The sequence below is a fragment of the Ictalurus punctatus genome, chromosome 19 (genome assembly GCF_001660625.3).
Source record: "Ictalurus punctatus breed USDA103 chromosome 19, Coco_2.0, whole genome shotgun sequence".
Lineage (NCBI taxonomy): Eukaryota > Metazoa > Chordata > Actinopteri > Siluriformes > Ictaluridae > Ictalurus > Ictalurus punctatus.
This window is the reverse complement of record NC_030434.2, coordinates 8,767,600-8,787,263: the sequence shown is the minus strand read 5'-3', so window position 1 is coordinate 8,787,263 and position 19,664 is coordinate 8,767,600. Positions and strand designations below refer to the sequence as shown.

Genomic DNA, 19,664 nt, shown 5'->3' with positions numbered 1-19,664 from the left:
CTACACTCATAATAATAAAGGTGCCAGATAGAATTTAGGACAAAGCCATGATTTTAACCATGTCTAGGGAACCGATATTGTTTTTGTAGAGATATCTTTTGTATCTTTTGTAGAGGTATCTAAAGAACCTTTGGCATCTTTAGAGGACAATAAAAAAATCCCATCCCTCTGCAAAACCAATCTATGTACAATTCTGCAATTTTTTAGGAAGCTATGAAACCTTGACTCTCCGAAGGACCCTTGAGGAACCTTCTTGGAAGAATCTAGTGCAACGATTGTTAATAAATTGTTTGGTTGGAGGTTCAGGAGGTTTAATGAACAAGTCCTGTATTTCTAGAGATGTGGAACTGTGAACACAATCAAATGCATTGCACATAGCCTACTGTATGTTCATGTGAATGTCATTCAGTGCCCCTTTTTTCAATTCTAGAGAAAAAGACATTAATTCAAAAGCTGAATTTGTTCAATTTAGTGGGTGTGATGCGAACAAGGAGACTTTGGCCTTTCGAGCTTAGGTCAGGCACTGCTTCTGAAAGAAATCGAACGCACCATTCTTATCCGTTGGCGGAATGACTATCACAAAAGTGAGTATGTGTGTTCAATTAATGGACAAAGGACAATGCACACTGTCGCAAAGCAGCTTTATAGAAACCCGGACATAGATATAGAGTTAGACCTCGTGTGAGAAATCAGAGGTGACAATAATGAGGAAAAACTCCCTGAGAAAGCATGAGGAAGAACCAGATTCAAAAGAAAAACCCATGCTGTTCTGGGTGAAACGGGATAGTGATTGGATGACATGGTCTTCCAATCACTAATGGTCTCATAGCATCTCAAACATTAGAATTCATATCTACATAGTTAGTGTTCTTACTGAAATGTACGACATCAAGAAAAGTTCCAATCACTGGAAAGCATAGAATCTGTTCTAACAGTTTCTTGATAGACCTTATATGTTCTACACTTCTTTGTCATATCTATTGTATTTACACCTTGCTTTTTCATTTATTTATTTAAATTATAATAAGAGCTTCCCCTGTCAAACCGTTGTTGGGTATACACCGAATTCAACTGCATTTAAGACAATATTTGTTCGATTATAAAGTCAAGTGCAAGGCATTACACTGACCAAATCATGGTTCTCCTTCTTTTTCTAAATTGTTTATCTGCTTAAGGTTTTATTGTAGCAAGAAAACCTGTTACCAATCTGTTATTAAGTCACTGGTTCTGTATGAACTTATTCAGAGGTCAAGTCTTGCTCGTTATTTTGATGGTTTGTGCCATCTACTGCTTAGTTTTGGTAGTGCATGTGAAAACAGAGAACGGGTCAAATATTGCTCTATTGCCATGTCTAAAGTTGATCATGCAAAAGGAGTACTGTCTGTAACAATACCTAGAGAAATGGAAGGAAATTAGATAATTACATTTACATTATTGTTGGAAAATGTAATGGAATGTAATGGGACTGCAATTAAGACATGCAGTTTTGCACTCGGGTCTCCTTTGAACAGTGGACTAGTTCAAACAGACCCTGAAAAGGATTAAGCGGTATAGAAGATGGATGGGTGGATGGAACAACAACAACAAAAACAACAACAATAATAATAATAATGATGATGATGAAGATGATGATGATGATAATGAGAATAATAGCAATAACAATGTACACTGTAAAGGAAAATGACATTTATTGTGTTATAATGTGTATAAGGTGTATGTGTATAAGCATAAGGTTAGTTCAGTTCATGTACATATGGTCATCATTTAATGCTTTTCAAGATATCCCAAATTATTCAATGTGGCTTGGTAATTTGAGACAGCGTGGTTCGGGTTAATTGGGACAGGTGTAAAATGTAATAAGTTCAGAGAGGAAAACAATTAAATGATGCATGATGGAGTTTGTGTGCATTAAATTCTTTTCTTTTTTTTAAATGAATCATTTTATAAAGAAGGACAATAAGGTATGCTGGGAACCATAGAACGTTACTTTTGGTATACAGAGGTTTTAACTTAACATACTCCATCCATCCATCCATCCATCCATCCATGCTCTGTACCGCTTATCCTACAGGGACGCTGGGAATCTGGAGCCCATCCCAGGGAGCATGGGGCACAAGGCAGGGTACATCCTGGACAGGGCGCACTCACATACACAATCACACACCCATTCATACACTACGGACACTTTGGAAACGCCAATCAGCCTACCATGCATGTCTTTGGACTGGGGGAGGAAACCGGAGTACCCGGAGGAAACCCCCGCAGCACGGGGAGAACATGCGAACTCCACACACACAGGGCCACGGTGGGAATCGAACCCCCGACCCTGGAGGTGTGAGGCCAACGTGCTAACCTAACTTACTTGCTACGCCCTAACTTAGCGTACGGTGTTCATATCATTTGCTGCTACTGCAAGAAATAAATTATAGAATGTCACTTACCTTTTAGTGGTGCTTTTGTTACTATGATCAGTTTTTAATTCATCTGTTTCTATTCAATTTGAGAAAATATTGGCTATGAATGTGGAAAATATTGAAGATTTTCTAAACCCTGTTATTGTTATTGCTGCTAGAATGTTACTTAGGGCAACATCTTAATATGTAGTCAGGTTTTGTTTTGTTTTTGTTTTTTTTCAGCACACTCTTTTCATTTAATATGTCGGTGATAAATTTGGAGATTTTTTTTTTTTTTCAAATCCTGTTACTGAAATTTGCCATGGTATGCTACAAATAAGGGCTGAACCAATGAAAACATGCCTTAAGTTACAAACCGTCGTTAATATGTAGATAGTCAACCCTATCTGCAGGATTTCAGAATTGTATCATTCAAGTCACACAAAGCAGCTTTACAGAAATCTAGATCTAGATATAAAGTTAAACCTGAAATGAGAAAACCAGAGGTGACAACGGTGAGGCAAAACTTCCTGAGAAAACATGAGGAAGAAACCTTGAAAGAAAACAGAGTGAAAAGAAAAAAAACATCCTCTTCTGGGTGACACCAGATAGTATGATTATATTTCATTACTCATCCGCAGCAGTATACTACAAAGTCAAACAGTGCCGAGTGTGTTGAAAAGATCTTCTGTTCAATCATCGGCCATTTTTTTAAAATTTCATTCGAGTTTTTAGCTTTAAGTCTGTAGTCTCCGAGTGACTGGATAATGAACGAGAGATGAACGTAGATCTTTCGGCTATCCAAGTGAGCCCATTTGCAGCCATGTTTAGGGCATCCATGTAGTACCATCCACGGCAATCTCACGGTAATCTTTAAGCTATTGAGGGTAAGCTATCCATCAGCAGTAGCAGCTGATATGCTGGCTATTTCGTTTTAATAATAGAAAGAAATCTAAGGTGGAAATTAAAAAAAAAAAAAAAAAAGCTGTGCATGTATATCAGAATTCACCCTAATTTTCAATATTTTATGTCAGTGCTTCATATCATTCACAAGCCTCTAGCCAAGGCATGAGTAGCCTAATCATGCATCAGGTTCACAGTCCTATAAAACATATACGCTATATGGTAAAAGTAGGTGGACACCTGACCATCACACCTCTAAAAGCTTGTTTTAGAAACTGAATATGCCCCCCTCTTAACAGCATTAGACCATTATACCTTCTTCATGAAACTTTAATGTTGGCACTGTGCATTCTGTGGGCATGGTAACTGAGTGGTTAGCTTGTTTGCCTTGCAAACCCATGCTTCAGGGGTTTCCTATCCAAGTCCAAACACATGCTCTGTAGGCTGATTGGCATTTACAGATTGTTCGTAGTGTGTGAATGTGTGTGAGATTGTGCCCTGTGATTGGTTGGCACCCCATCCAGGGTGTTCCCCACCTTGTGCCCTGAGTTCCCTGGGATAGGCTCCAGGCTCCCTATGACCCTATAGGTAGCATTCTGGTATCTTCCAAATCCAGATCCGTCTATCAGACTACCAGATAGTGATGTGATTCATCGCTCCAGACAGCTTGTTTCCATTGCTCCAGAGTCCAGTGGCAGTGTGCTTTACACCACTCTACACTTTACACCACTCCCGCCGATACTTGGCATTGTGCACTGTGATCTTCAGCTTGTGTGCGGCTGATAGGCCACGAGAACCCATTTCATGATGCACAGTTGTTGTAATGATGTTGCTTCCAGAGGCAGTTTGGAACTCTGTAGTGAGTGATACAACAGAGGATAGGAGATTTTTACATGATACGATCTACAAGTGTTTGAGCTGCTCTTGCACTGAGGTGCTTCCATCCATCCATTTTCTGGGCTGCTGTAGGATAACTACACAGGGTCGCGAGGGAGCCTGGAGTCTATCTCAGGGAGCTCAGGGCACAAGGCAGGGGCCACCCTGGATAGGTTGATAACCCATCGCAAGCATTCACACACTACCGACAACTTGGAAATGTCAACAGCCTACAGCGCATGTCTTTGGACTGGAGGAGGAAACCGGCATGCCTAAAAGATTCGAGCCCCTAACCCCAAAGGTTACCACTAAGCCACTTCCATTTCACAATAAGAGCACTTAGAGTTGACCAGGGCGGAATGTAAACAAAGTGACACGTGGCATCAAGGTGGTACCTTTAAAGTAACGGAACTCCTCAGTATGGCAAAGTCTGCTGCCAGTGTTTGTCTGTGGAGATTGCATGGCTATGTGCTTGGTTTGATGCACCTGTGAACAGTGGGCGTGGCTGAAACATCTGAACTCCATCATTACGAGAGGTGTCCATATACTTCTGGCCATGTAGGGAAAAAATTTCAAAAAACATATAACATAGTTGTTGTTGGGGTTTTTCCATTGCAACAATTACTTCGCATTAATTTTTAAAACAACAACAACAACAACAACAACAACAATAATAATAATAATAATAATAATAATAGGGCGCACAGTGGCTTAGAGGTTACACGTTCGCCTCACATCTCCAGGGTCGGGCGTTCGATTACCACCGTGGCCCTGTGTGTGTGGAGTTTGCATGTTCTCCCCGTGGTTTCCTCCGGGTACTCCGGTTTCCTCCCCCAGTCCAAAGACATGCATGGTAGGCTGATTGGCACGTCCGAAGTGTCCGTAGTGTATGAATGGGTGTGTGATTGTGCCCTGCGATGGACTGTCACCCTGTCAGGGTGTACCCCGCCTTGTGCCCGATGCTCCCTGGGATAGGCTCCAGGTTTCCCCGTGACCCTGAAAAGGATAAAGCAGTATAGAAGATGGATGGATGGATATAATAATAATAATAATAATAATAATAATAATAATAATAATAATAATAATAATAATAATAATAATAATGTTTATGTTTATGAACACGGGGGGTTTTTCTCCAACATGGCAACAGCGGCAATGTTAAGTTTCGTTTCCCAATCATCAAGAGTCGTGGCCTATCTGGAAAGTAAACATCGTCGTCGTGGCTTGTTTCCACTCGGGAGAAGAAGCAGTAGTGTCGACCTGGTCCTGACACGATGTCCACGATGATGACTTCTGAATTAGTGAAACTGATATGTGCGAAAGACGGCGTTATGCTTTATGATGACTTGATTTCCGGCTTTAGAAACGGTTTCTACATCGACAGCGTTACTGAAGGAAACGAATCTTTCGCGACGGTTTTAGTAAACGGACAGAAAATGATCATGGCCAAAACCGGAGTGAAGCTGTGCAGGGCGAAGAACTGTAACGGGTGTATGAATTTACACCTGTGCAAGTTTTTCCTATTGGGTGACTGTCAGTACGGAAGAGGAAGGTAAGCGAGCAGCTAGAAGGCGAATCTGTGGTCCGGAAACTCAGGATACATGGAAGGTTTGCTGTAAACAACATTGCTGTAAAAGTTGTGTCTTTCTCTCAGAATAATCATTGGACTGTATGAACAATAACAATTCTATCATAACAGATAGCTTTCAAGAGCTTGTCTTGTCTGTATTGTTGTTAAATAGTCTATACTGAAGAGAATGTGTTGCTAGGTGGTTGGGTTCAGACTTGTAGACAGACCTGTAAGTGAAAAAGTCTCTTTTTTGCAGGTTTATTTATTTTATTTTAATTTTTTTTTGGAGGTGAAATACATTTCCAAAAAACAACAACAACCATATCTTATTGCTTAGTACACGGCAGACCTCTGTGTAATACATAATATGGCCGAAAGTATGATGATATTCACACCCGTATAGTATGTGGGCCTAATCAAAACATCCTTCCCTAAAGTTGGAAGCACGGGATTGTCTAGATTGTCTTTTTTTTCTTCGAGTTTTACTTCGCTGGAACTAAGCCGTGCAAGCCTGTTCCAGCATGACATAGAAAGCGAACTCTATGAAGACATGGTTTGCCAAGTTTGGAGTGGAAGATTTGAAGTTTCCTGCACTGAGAACTGACCTCAGCCACATTGAACAACCGATTGCATCTCCGGTAATGCTCTTGTCGCTGAAATAACCCAAATCTCCATAGCCATGTGGTGGCTCAACGGTTAAGGTTCTGGGTGACTGATCAGAACGTTCAGAAAGGCTTGAACCTACAGCGCTGCCATTGTTGGACCCTTGAGCAAGGGTGTTGTTAACCCTGTCTGCTCCAGGGGCGCTGTATCATGGCTGACCCTGCTGGGATATCCGAAGAAAATTATTTCACAGCACGGTAATGTGTACGTGACGTAATAAAGGCTTCTTCCTCTTCTAAGATCCAGTGGAAAGACTTCGCAGGCTGTAATAGCAGCAAAGGGGTCTTAACTCTGGAATGTGATGTTCAACAAGCAGATATTCAAGGTCAAGTGTCCATAAATTTTTGGCCTATATACTGTACAGCTATAAGTAGCCTGCCCAGTAAAGCTGATGATCGATTCCTATCATCTATTATCATCTACATTTTTGTGTGTATTTTGAGATGTAACACTATGGATACTAGCTTGAGTCCCTAGCTGGTCTCCTACTTTAGGTTGCCAGGTCTTATCAGCGTCACACTGTTTGCAAGCTGATTACTAATTGTTCTGTCGCTCGCACACCTCGCAGTTCCTTTGCTGGGTGTGTTTTCCAGTGCTCCGAGTCATTTACACCAAATTCCAATGAGTGACCTTTGGACCTGTGAAAACATGCAGCTACGTGGTTCTTCCTTTCCATAACACAATCTCTACCAATGAGCTGGGCTCTGCTATCACACACACAGGGGATGGTGTTGGGGTTTCCACCTGATTCAAGCCCTGTGCTTGACTGAGCCGTGTCTTTTGTGTCCCCTGGTTGAGATTTTAGCTAACCTGCTAACACTGTCTGGTTTGAGAATGAACAAATAAGAAAACAAAATACATACATGGAGAACACCGACTGAAAACATAATAATAAAATGAAAGCAACCGCGGATGATAGTTTTGTTTTGTATACGCTCTTTCCTGTGGTACTCGGTAAATGTGGCGGTCACGCTGATGCAATCACCAGTTGCGAATACATGGTCTGCATCCCATCCTGCACGCTATGGTACTAAATAGTATGTCCCGAGACCATTGGTGTCATTACTATTTAGACGTAGTAGAGAGGGTAGAAAAATCCTCCAAAAACTTGCATCCTGTAGCTTCTAGGCAAAAACAAAACAGACAAAACATGCTATCTTGTTGTTGATTAATATCATTTTGGGGTTTTTTTTTATGTTTTTTTTTATGCTCTTGTACTTGCTTTTGCACACATAACCTTATGCTTAAACTACATATTGCAGTTATTTAGTGGCTAGTTTGAAAATGACTTCTTTTGCCCTGCAGACGAAGATGCCGTTTTAGTCATGACCTGCAGACGGAGAAAAACGCCAGAGTCCTTCAGCTACATGGCCTGAGTCAGCTGGACAGGAGAGAGCTCTGTGTCTTACTACTCCAGAGTGACAACAGCATCCTACCTCCAGTAAAAAAACAAATAAATAAATAAATCATACCATTCTGTTTAACTCATAGTGGGCAGCTTATTGTGACTTGGAAGCCATTTGAGGTCTTTTTTTTTTTTTTTTTTTTTTTGTGAAACACAGTCCTCAGTCATAAAAGATGAAAATGAATGTGGTTTAAGTACGATTGAGTTGATTTTTGCTAACAACAGCAGCTAATTAATTCACAACTTTCATTCAAGTTGAATAGGTAATGGGCCCTTTTCACACGTCAAGGTTTCTGCTGATAGAAGTAGCCTACGATGGGGAACTTTACTGCCACTGCAGCAATAACAATGGCCTAGATGAACACCGTTTATGAGAAGTGTTATAGAAAAACTGTGATTTGCAGATGAGTTCAGGGGGCAATAAGCTGCAACTGCGGTCAGTACAAATGGTTCGCTACACTGCAAAAAAAAAATGACATCTTTCCAAGTGGAAATACGTTTAACAAATATTTCCTATTATAAGATTAGAATGAGCGAAATATAAGCTTATTAAGCCTATTTCTAACCATTTAAAAAAGCAATAACATCAAATTTAAAGTTTTAAATAGTCTTGCTCTGTAGACAGATAATTTTGCTCATTTTTTGCATTTGTTTCTGGGAACTAGCAACATTTCAACGTTTTTTTTTTTTAAATCAGAACAGTTGTCTAGAAATCGAGTTAGTAATCTTATATTTGGTTTATTACAATATAATAGCAATTACTAGATAAATTTGACTATATTCAAGCTATTTGCAATTGCTAAGATGGCATTTTTTTTGTAGCTCTGACAGACTCTCAAGTCAACCAGCAGAGTTTCAGCTCAAGTTTGTGTGGCTCTTCAATCCACCTCATCAACTAATGGCATCTCGCTCTGACTATCACCTTAACTCAGCTCTCAAATAACTATAATTACAGCTAGCTCACATTAGCAAAATGAATATATCCATTATAAAGGTGTTACTCATCCTTTCATGTATCTACAGTTGTTTCATATAATAAAGCTATTAATGGAGATGAACTGAAATGTGTAATAATATCCATTACTCAGCTTGGAGTTATTTGTTGCTAGAGTTCTCCAATGATTCATGACATAGAACTCTGAAGTTTAGTCTCTGTAGTGTTTACAAACAGCAGAACTTCGAAGTTTAGTCTCTGCAGTGTTGATAAGGATGAGGTGAAAAATCTTCTCATTGTGAGTTTAATTGATAACATTTTTGAAAAGTGTTTCTGTGCTAAGTAAAGGTCTGTAAGGCTTGCTGTAAATCATTTTGCCCTGCGTCTACATGCTGTTGTTTTGTGAAAAGGGCCCATTGACCTGTTCAAGCTGTTGTTTGGCATCAGCTGAAGCCAACAACTAATTTTGGTGTCCGAACTGATTTCATATAATTTATGTTTAGATTGTAGCTCTGATCTATTTTTTTAAAACCATTAATAAATGTTTGACTGTACCTTTACCTGCCGATGACTGAGAAAGCCACAGTAACTGTGGCATTTTTATTTCTGACTCTGACAGGTGTGCCATTCTTACAACAATGGCACGGGCCTGTATGGGCGATGCGAGGATGGTGACAACTGCAAGCGGCTGCACATTTGCGAGAAGTACCTGAGAGGCCCGTGTCAGTGTCCACGAGCACATGATTTCTTTGAGCCCCATCCTCTGAAAACGTTGCAGGACAGAGGTGTTCCCTCTGAGCTCATGACATCCATGAAGACCATATATTCGAACATCGAGGCCTTACGGTTAATGGCTAAAGTCAGATCACCTCAAAATGGTGGCAGAGTTCAAGAGAACAGTGGCCAGAGACCCACCAGAAATGGCAACTGGCAGAAACAGACATCGGCTGATGCTAATGCTACAGGTAGTGGAGGACCCAGGACCAACAGAGGCTCGACTCCCAAGAATTCGCAATACTCTCAAGGTAATTTGCAGTGTGTTTACCAGATTACATTGTCTGTGGAGGGTACTGTTCTCATGAAGCCCCTCGGATAAGTCAAGTTTATCTACAAGCTGACCGAAAACTCAGGAACCAATGGAAATATGCCAAGCAAACATGATGAGCAAAATCTGCACAAACATGATGCACTGGCTGAGAGAATGCATCGATCGTAAGGCTGAACATGTAGAGCATACTATATGTTGTAAATAATAAATACAAAATGAAGTATATGTAGTTTTACTCTCATTGGTTCCTGACTATTCTGACACCCTGTATAAAGCCTAACTAAAACTACCATGTACAGCACTATAACTATTATATAACTGTAATAATAAAGGCATTATTATTATTAACAGACCATTCACGGTCAATAATAGTAGAATTATTAAACCTAGCAGAAGATACAATAAGACAGGACGCTCGAAAAGCTATAAAGCTACAAAGGTCAAAACGTAATAAAACAATAAAATATTATACCGTAAGTGCAAAATATTATATACCGTAAGTCCAGGCATTACCGCTTCCTAATAAGTCTGCTTCAAGCTCACATTAGAAAAATGCACTTATGAATACAGCTGCTTTCATTGGATGGCTCTGATAAAGAAACACATTATAGTTGTTTTTCCAAATTAACACAACTCTCAACTCTTTCTTCCTTCCAGAGTGGAGTGTTGGATAAGGATAAGGTTAGTGTGATAAGCAACTAAGCCTCCCAGTCAGACAGCTGTTCTGAGGGAGTGAGAAAAACAGAGAACAGCCTGTCCTGATCCGAAATACAGTCATTCGTGTGTATACGATGGATATTAAAAGTCTTCACACCCCTGTTAAAATGGCAGGTTCTTGTGATGTAAAAAATAAAAAGAAACTAAGTTAAATCAGAACCTTTCTCCCCTTTATTGTGAAATTGTAATTGTAAATTGCACACCCCTAAACACTCTCTCTCTCTCATATTCTCATATATATATATATATATATATATATATATATATATATATATGAATGAGATATATAATCAAAGGAAAGCTCACGAGGTGTACAATCCTATTTATTGATGTCTTCCTCATAGATCTAAAAGCAGATACCATTGTTAATTGCTTATCTGGACTCATCACTCCCCACTTATCCCTTCAATTCGTCACGCGTCTGTAGTTTCGTAAGACGTGTCAGAAAGGAGTGATGAGGGTGTCGAAGATCACAGGGATTAACTTTATTGCAGCGTAGCAGTGAGAAATCACATCATTGACGTTATTACAGGTGTGACCACACAAATGGTCAGGTGATACGTTTGTCTAGACAGATATCTTTCTAAATTCACATTAGGGTCATATTGCTGAGACCGAGATGAATCGTCCCTATGTTAACGAATATAGGGTTATATTTCTGCGCATGAGCTTGTTCTAACACCTAGCGTGGAGTGGAATCTGCTTAGAGGCTTTCTGACCGGGACATTCACCAGAATATGGAGATTAACGGTTTACTGGAAATTTGTTATATTGTGTTTCCTCAGAGAAAAAGGAGATCTGTCTGTTCTTTGTCAAAGGACACTGCAGAAACGGAGGTAAGACTACAGTCCGTTACAAGCATTTTTCACTCGAACGCTTTTGATGATTACCAGAGTTTACCGGATGTCGGTTTTTGTTTTTGTAATGTAAACTCATGTAATATAAACTCACTGAATTAAAAATGTGTTTTGCAGATAAATGTTTTAGGGAGCACTCCAAAGTACCCTATAAATGGGAGGTGAAGGAGGGACTCGGCTGGGTAGCTCTTGATGACAATGAGGGCATAGAGAAAGATTACTGCGACCCAGCTAAAACATACAGGTAATATGCTTTATACTTTGTTAAGTGTTGAGAATAAGAAGACTACAGATTTTCCTACAGGATTTGCAAACTGACTACCGTTCTTCATTTGTGCCAGTGGTTTTATAATAGCATTGGCTATTTAAGATGGCTGTTATTAGGAAAGTAGTGGATTGGTAACAATTTCAGGGTAACACTTTATATGGATAGTCTTTTTAACAACATTTCATGAATGTAACCAGTGTAATATTGACTAAGTAAACAACAACAACAACTTATGATATAACTTTGTATTACCAAATACTCTCACAGACCACTTTATTAGGAACACCTGTACACCTGCTCAGTCAGCCAATCATTTGCTGAGATAATTTATCCCCCCCCCTCCGTTCTGGTGCTTGATGTAAATATTGTCTTTAATTTATTTATTCATTTTCATATGGTTCATTTACATGTGATTCATTTACATGTGATTCATTTACATGTGATGCATTTACATGTGATTCATTTTCATGAGATTCATTTTCATGTGATTCGTATTCAAGTGATACCTTTTCATGTGATTCATTTACATGTGATTCATTTTCATGTGATTCATTTACGTATGATTCATTTACATGTGATTCATTTACTAATTTGCTTCTCTTTAAATCCAGTTTTAGACTGCGATACTACAAAGGTCTTTCCAGGTCTTTCAGTGCTTGATGTAAACATTGACTGAAGCTCTTGACCTTTATCTGCGTGATTTTATGCATTGCTCTGCAAGCACATGATCAGCTGATTGTATAATTGCATGAATGAGCAGATGTTCCTAATAAAGTAGTTGGTGAGTGTAAATATACATATAGAATGAAAGCACTAGTAGAATCTACATAGGCCGTAGGTGTTGTTCGACTATTGATTTTTACTAGTCGACCAGTAATTCTAAACAGCAGCCGACTAGTCGGCTTTTCCGTAGTCAAAACAAAAATTGATTCGGGACACGGCTATTTTTAGGCTATTTTATTATCGCATTTGAATGCTGATAAACAACAGCAGCAAACATCAAACATTTACATTTATTCATTTTATTCAAAGTGACTTGCAAATGAGGACGTTACAGTTACCAGCTATACCCAAATGACTTTTTCGTCTTCAGTGTTTTTTAAGCTGTATTTATCGGTGGCGCTGTGGCTTAGTGGTTAGCACGCTTGCCTCGCACATTTGGGGTTGAGGGTTCAATTCAGTGTACGTGGAGTTTGCATGTTCTCCCTTTGCTTTGTGGGTTTCCTCCCCCAGTCCAAAGACATGCGTTGGTATTTCCAAATTGTCCATAATGCGTGTGAGATGGGTTGGCACCCCGTCCAGGGTCGTGCCCCAAGTTCTCTGGTATAGGCTCCATGTTCCCCATGACCCTGTGTAGGATAAGCGGTTTGGACTATTTATGAATCACCAATTCTTAAAATGCACCCGTGTGAATGACGTGGCTCTAATGGTGTCAGATGCACTCGTGCAACGGACTTCACTACACCACAGTGCAGCGTATTTATGACGAAAACAGTGGGCAAGATCGCTCAGAATTACAATGATTTAAAAAAAAAAAGAACAGTTAAATGAACGTTCTTGAAATAATGTTCTGTTGAACCCTTCTATTATGTTATTGGTCAAATTTGTCCCATTTCCACATTTGAGATGTCTGAAAAACTGGTTAATCTCTCTATTTCTCCTTTGAATTTTTTTTCTACTTTCCTCATTTAGGGTCGAGACCTTGCATGCAAATATTTCTTCTTATGGCTTGTCTCCGTTTCCTGTTTTCAGCTGTTATTTGCTGTTTTTGTTTGTATTTAAACTGTGGAAGTCATTTTGACCCATAACAATGGATGTAACTTTTGTTCCATCATAATAGAAGGGTTAAGCAAAAGACTTTTTCCAGCCTAGTCGAGAACCTTTCTTCTTTGAAATATTTTCAGACTACTAAAGTACATCTAGCTGGCTTCCTTCAACAAATTCATGCAAATACAATCAACACTAGATATTTAAGAAACCACTAATTGGTTGATTATCAAAAACTGTTATTCTGCATGTCTTGTGTGTTTAAAGCTCTGGAGTCTGCTTCGATACGATGACCCATGGCTGTAGCATCGTGCGCCGTCTCTCGACGGTGTCCTCAGTGATCCAACCCAACTACATCCTCACCACCAATTGGGCGTGGCACTGGGAGGATGAGTACGGCAACTGGATCCAGTATGCATCGTCAGTAAGTAACAGCATCAGGTCACATTTGTGGGAACACTGGAGATGTTGTGCAGGAGTGTGACGATGGATATTCCAGATGTACTGAGCAAAATGACACCAAAAAAAAAAGTTATTTTAAACCTGGGTCCATTTAATCCGTGTAGCATACTTCGGGTCTGTGTAGAACAGACCCAAATGGGATAAAACTATATGTCTAGAAAGTTTTTTTTTAAAAATACTAAAGACTAAAACAACTCTTAAGATTTTCATGTAATACTTGCTGAAAGTATACTGAAATTCATCATATTGGCTTTACATCATATTGGATTTCTCATCCCATTCCTTCCCCAATGTTATTTTAATGTTGTAAATCTGTCTGGATGAATAATAAAATAATAATAATAATAATGTCATATCAAGTCAGGTCAACATAAGAGTATTATCTGCTACCTGGGCCTGTTTCATGCTTTTAGGAATGCTCATGCAGCAACAGCACTGTGTTATCACTGTGAGTTGGTCTGTAGATTAGGATTATTTTATTTCTTTTTTCTTTTTTTTTCTTTTTAATGAAGTTTGCCTTTCTGTTCATGATAGAAACAAACAGGTTAGGTTTCGGCGCCTTCATAAAAAAATTATTCTAAGCCGATGCTGACTTACGTCTGTTCATAGTATTTATTTTCATCACACAGTACATATTTGTCATTCAGGGCGGAGGTCACAACACAGCTTCCATCACCAGCGAGGACTTGGAGCAGAAATTTTCTCAGGACAACAAAGCAGAGGTGGAGTTCATGGCTGGCTCACAGGCGTACACACTCAGCTTCCAAGGTACTTCCTTATTCCGTCGTTCTCACACACTGTTGTTTGAATGCTCTTTACATTTAAGCTGTGTAGTAAATCACACACTATTATAGCTCTTTGTATGACGTTAATATTTTAAAGAGGTACGAGGTTGACATTACCAGATGTAGGGAATTTAGTCAGCGTGGGCAGAGCACAGACACATAGGAGGCTGCTTCGGGTGAACACGTGGGGAATTTTATTCACAACGTCCGTGAGAGTGTGTGTGTGTGTGTGTATGTGTGTGTGCAAAAGTGTGACCGTGAGATGAAGTGCTCAGTCGTCGCGGGGCTGCCGGTGTCGTGCGGGGGTTTTCCCGAGTAGCGGGGATCCCTTTTTTTCGTCAGGGGGCGGAGTCTCCGATCACGTCGGTCTCGTCTGAAAAAACACAACACGGATTAGAGCCTTCTGTCCCTTTGCGAGCGGAGGATCGCCCTTTTATACTCTCCCCTCGGATGCCGGACGGTGGAATTTTCCCGCGCCGCTTATCATCCACCAGCCGTGTGTGTCAGTGGCCCCGCCCCGCAGCCACGCTCTCCGGCTGTCCAAAACATTGGTGGTGTTGAAGCGGAGCTGTCTCTTCAGCACCACAGCGGCAGTCGCGGGAGGAGCAATCTTTGCGTCTTGTGCGCCGGCCTGTCGCCACACAGACTAAAAATGTATTATAGGATTGGATTCTTCAATATACTGTAGTGTGTGGATTTGTTTTACATGCACGGAAAAAATGGCAACTAATAATTAATAACAATGTTTCTAACTTCAGATATGATACAGACAAACAAGCGCTACGGGACCAAAAAGCTTGTGAGGCGTCGACCTGTATTTGTGTCAGCAGCAGATGTTCAAATAATCAGAACAACGTAAGAAGAAAGCAATCTGCTGTTTTCCTTTCCTGATTTGAAGTGTGCGGACCAAAACGCTGACGCAACATAAGGAACTTTTTTTGTTTTTGTTCTCAGCAAACCGGCTCCAGGCATCCAGATGAAAACACTGCCGAGCCACTGGAACAAAGCGCTGACACCCGAGATCGGTTACAAGGTACATGAACGTTGATCTGTTTAGAAAATTTTAGAGCTGTTAACAGCGCTGACACTGATTATGTTCACATGGACAGCAGGAATCTAATTATTGAGCTTATTCTGAATAAGACAATATTCTGATTAAGGTGTTTACATGAGTCGCGTTTAGAATATTCCTTTCATGTTCCCGTTTTACATGTTATAGAACATGGTTATATTAACGGCACACGTCATCACGTCCCCACCGTACACAGTCCTGGGTGTTTCATTTTTAATTTTACGAAAGATTCAAGTGCAGTTCGTTGGCTGCGTCCGAATCCGCGTACTTACCTACTATATAGGAGCCGAAACACATGTATTTCGCCTACTGTATAATAGTCAAGTACGCGGTTTGGGACGCAGCCGTGCTCTCCTGTTTGCCGTAAAACGGTCGAGCGCTGCCGTGTGATCGTGTCCTGTCGCACAATGCGGTGGAAACTCCCACACGACGTTAACAGTGTGATTAAGGTGTGTACGCGTCTGTAACGCACGTCCATAACGCGACTAAAACAGGAATACTCCACACGTCTTAATTCCATTCGTGCTTACTTCGAGTATGACTTTAATCGGATTAAGGTCATTAAAAATCACTGTTTACATGCTAGTTTCTTAATCAGAGTCGATAATCGGGTCGATATCGGATTATTGTTGTCCATGTAAACGTACTGAGTGATGCAACTTTTCCGCCACCGAATTAGTGATAAGTATGAGGAAAAAAATTTTAAAATGTTGAAAAAAATTAAAGATGGTGTGCGGTTTGGGGAGTGTGTGAATATTCATGAAAAAATACTTTTTCGATCTACATGCATTCAAGCCACAGAGTAGGGGGGAAAAACATGGACGACTCCGTGTTCATCTTTTGTTAGCGACTGTGATGAGCGACGTATGTCCACCTCCTCAAAACAGTCAACTCTACTGTCAACGATGGTGATAGTCAGTCATAGGTTTAACACACTAATATGTCTGTATGTTGATTGAACTAAAGCAAATACTTGTGTATACAGTACAACTGTAAGAGGTGCAACTGTGACATCATTAGTAGTGTTTGAATGAAACGTATTTCATTCCCCGCCCCCAACAAAAAACCAATAAATCACAGTTGGTTTTTTAACGTGTAATTTGTCATCTGTAATTTCTCGCAGAGATTAAAGCTGCAGAGCGATTCAAGTGAGTACAGTGCAGTCGAGCGCCTTTTCAACGCCACTATGCATGGTTTCAGCATTCAACAGATCGAGCGGATACAAAACCGGGCCCTTTGGGAAGTGTTTCAGTGGTATGTACATAAACCGTCCGATTTACTCATTTTTGTACACGCGATAAAATTCGTAAAACTAGAATCGTTTATTATTATTAGTAGTATTAGTATTCGTATTATTCATTTACAGGCAGAAAGATCATATGAAAAAGAACAACCCAGGGAAGAACGTTGCAGAGAAACAGCTGTTTCATGGGACAGACTCTAAGCACACAGACGCCATCTGCCACAATAACTTCGACTGGAGAATCTGTGGCACTCACGGCACGGCCTATGGGAAAGGTGTTTTGCTATTGTTTATTTAGAACCAGTTTACATTACTTTATAAGAACATTACACCGAGCCATTATACACCATTTTTTTTAAAAAACAACATAATCACAGAGCACATGAGTGCAATTAAGTGCTTTTCATAATTGCATGACCAATTTTTTTTAATATATATATGTATATATATATATATATATATATATATATATATATATATATATAAAGTTATGAGTTAAATTAAAGTGAGCTATACGTCTGCTTGATCAGCTTATCCTTCAAACTGCCAGTGCATTTTATTTTTTATTTTTATTATTATTTATTGATATATATATATATATATATTTTTTTTTTAAATAAGAGCTCATCAAATCAACATTATTTTATTAATTCGACAACTCAAAATCGTCAATTAAACGGGAGTGAAACGCGGAATAGTTGGACGTGCTGGATCAAATGCTGTTTTATCACTTTAAAATCAAGACCATGGTCGCTGGCCATGTTGAATGAACAGAAAATGAGGTTAAGGAGAAATCTGTGCTTTGATATAGCATAATTGCATTTAATTCGTAAAATACTCATTCAATAGCTGTATTTTAAATACCTGCTCTTGTTACAGGGAGTTACTTTGCCAGGGACGCCAAGTACTCCCACAGCTACACCGGAGACTCCGCATCTCGCTGCATGTTCGTTTGCCGTGTCCTAGTGGGTGACTACACCGCCGGCCACTCCAGCTACACTCGCCCCCCGTCCAAAGATGGAGGAGACACCGTCTTTTACGACAGCTGCGTGGATGATGTCCACAACCCGTCCATATTCGTAGTGTTTGAGAAGCATCAGATCTATCCAGAGTATCTCATTATGTATAGAGAGACGAGTCCGTCATCACCCCCATATTACAGGTTAAACAGTGCTTTCGCTGCTTCAACTTCGACATATCAACCCAGCCCTGCTCCTAGAGTTCAGGCAGCAACTCCGGTATATCGATCCCGACCTGCTACGTCGTCATATTCTTCATCATATTCGTACTCCACTCCTTCCACCCCTCAGCCATCCAAAACAGACGCCTCCTGCGTTATCTGCTGAGGACATGGCAAAGATGATGAGATTAAATGTGAACTTACAGGCCTGTGTTCTACAGTGTCCCGAAAGTCTCCGTACATAGGGGAAGTGAACCCTTTTTAGCAAAATGTCCTCCAAAATTACTTCCATAATTAGGTTGTATTGTTTCAGGTAGTCTTTGACAAAAGAACGTATTGAAATCATTCTCATGGTTGGATCGGGAAGCCGTCACAAACTTGCGACGGACATGCAATTACTTGGAGAACACGTTTTGTAAATATAGTTACATTTTGCTAAAAAGTGTTCATTTCCTCTATGTATGGAGACTTCTGGGACAGGGTTTTTAACACAGCCTTATCAATCTCCCCTCGCCATGTGCCCTTAGGGTGGTTCCTATTTCAATTTTCGTTCCGATACTTTATGAACATTAGATGACCCTTTTATAGGGCGGGAAGACTGAAACAATGTGCGCTGAGGAGCAGATGGAACAGTAATGGCAGAAGGCACTGTGATCGGATACATCTGCCTTTTCTTTTAAACCACACGAGATTTTAGGGAGCCCGGTGGTAGATCCAGAGCTAAATGATAGCTGATATAACGTATTACTTTATTGATTGTATCGCAACACGAGGCAGTGAAAGCAGGTCGTCGAGTAAGGAGAAGGCTCGAAACGTATGTTTTTCAAGAAGGTAGCGCACATTTTGCTAAGTTTTACTTCACACCGAACTGAAGTGAAATTTCTGCTAATTCACTTGTTATAACGTTTACTTCATTTTGCTAATTAACTTAAGCCTCTATCACACGAGTGGAACATTTTGGGGTTGGTTTGTTTTTTCCATACTAATTTTGACTCCTGTCCCCAAGTCGGCTCACTGTCAACTGTTTCGATTGCACACGATATTTAGCGTCTCCAACCAATTTTAAGGATATCATCGTATCATTTTATCGTTTCAGATGTACGCCTCTGTCACACACACGCAAAAAAATGTGTTTTGATTTTCACTCCCAATTTTACAAAAAGGGCTTTATTTGAGTTGCTTAAACATTTATTTGTGTCATTTAAATCAAGTTGAAATTCACTGCATGTATCAGATTCATTTAATCGTTCCGATATTTATTCGAATCATTAAAATCTTTTGACTCGGTACTCCCGGGTTATTATTTCAAATGTGTGCTCAGGCTCCAGTATAATAATACAACGATACAAAATTGAAGGTGTACGTTTAAATGTTATGTTCCCTACATTACAGCATGTTGTATATGACATATAATATAAGGCAGGGGTTCGAAAAACTTTTCCAATGGCGTTAACATTTGACCGAGGCCCCCCTTTTGCAAGCTGTCTTTAAAACCCATTAAAAATACAGACTTCTGAATAT

General features: G+C 39.9%; 1 protein-coding gene across 1 annotated transcript; it reads left to right on the top strand.

Moving 5' to 3' along the window:
• The first annotated feature begins 5,347 nt into the window (after positions 1 to 5,347).
• On the top strand, positions 5,348 to 19,432 carry LOC108279675 (protein mono-ADP-ribosyltransferase PARP12). The gene is made up of 12 exons (XM_017494015.3): positions 5,348 to 5,724; positions 7,711 to 7,846; positions 9,364 to 9,769; positions 11,295 to 11,345; positions 11,484 to 11,610; positions 13,669 to 13,825; positions 14,511 to 14,631; positions 15,407 to 15,503; positions 15,603 to 15,681; positions 16,844 to 16,974; positions 17,087 to 17,238; positions 17,843 to 19,432. The coding sequence occupies exons 1-12, from the start codon at positions 5,447 to 5,449 to the stop codon at positions 18,307 to 18,309; spliced, it is 2,202 nt and encodes a 733-aa protein (XP_017349504.1). The 5' UTR covers positions 5,348 to 5,446; the 3' UTR covers positions 18,310 to 19,432.
• Positions 19,433 to 19,664: the final 232 nt, after the last annotated feature.

Bases quoted from the DNA above. Each gene is read 5' to 3' on its own strand.
- LOC108279675 (XM_017494015.3), top strand. From the start codon at position 5,447: ATGTCCACGATGATGACTTCTGAATTAGTGAAACTGATATGTGCGAAA. The intron at 5,725-7,710 runs GTAAGCGAGCAG...TTTGCCCTGCAG, and splicing joins TGTCAGTACGGAAGAGGAAG to ACGAAGATGCCGTTTTAGTC. The intron at 16,975-17,086 runs GTATGTACATAA...ATTCATTTACAG, and splicing joins CTTTGGGAAGTGTTTCAGTG to GCAGAAAGATCATATGAAAA.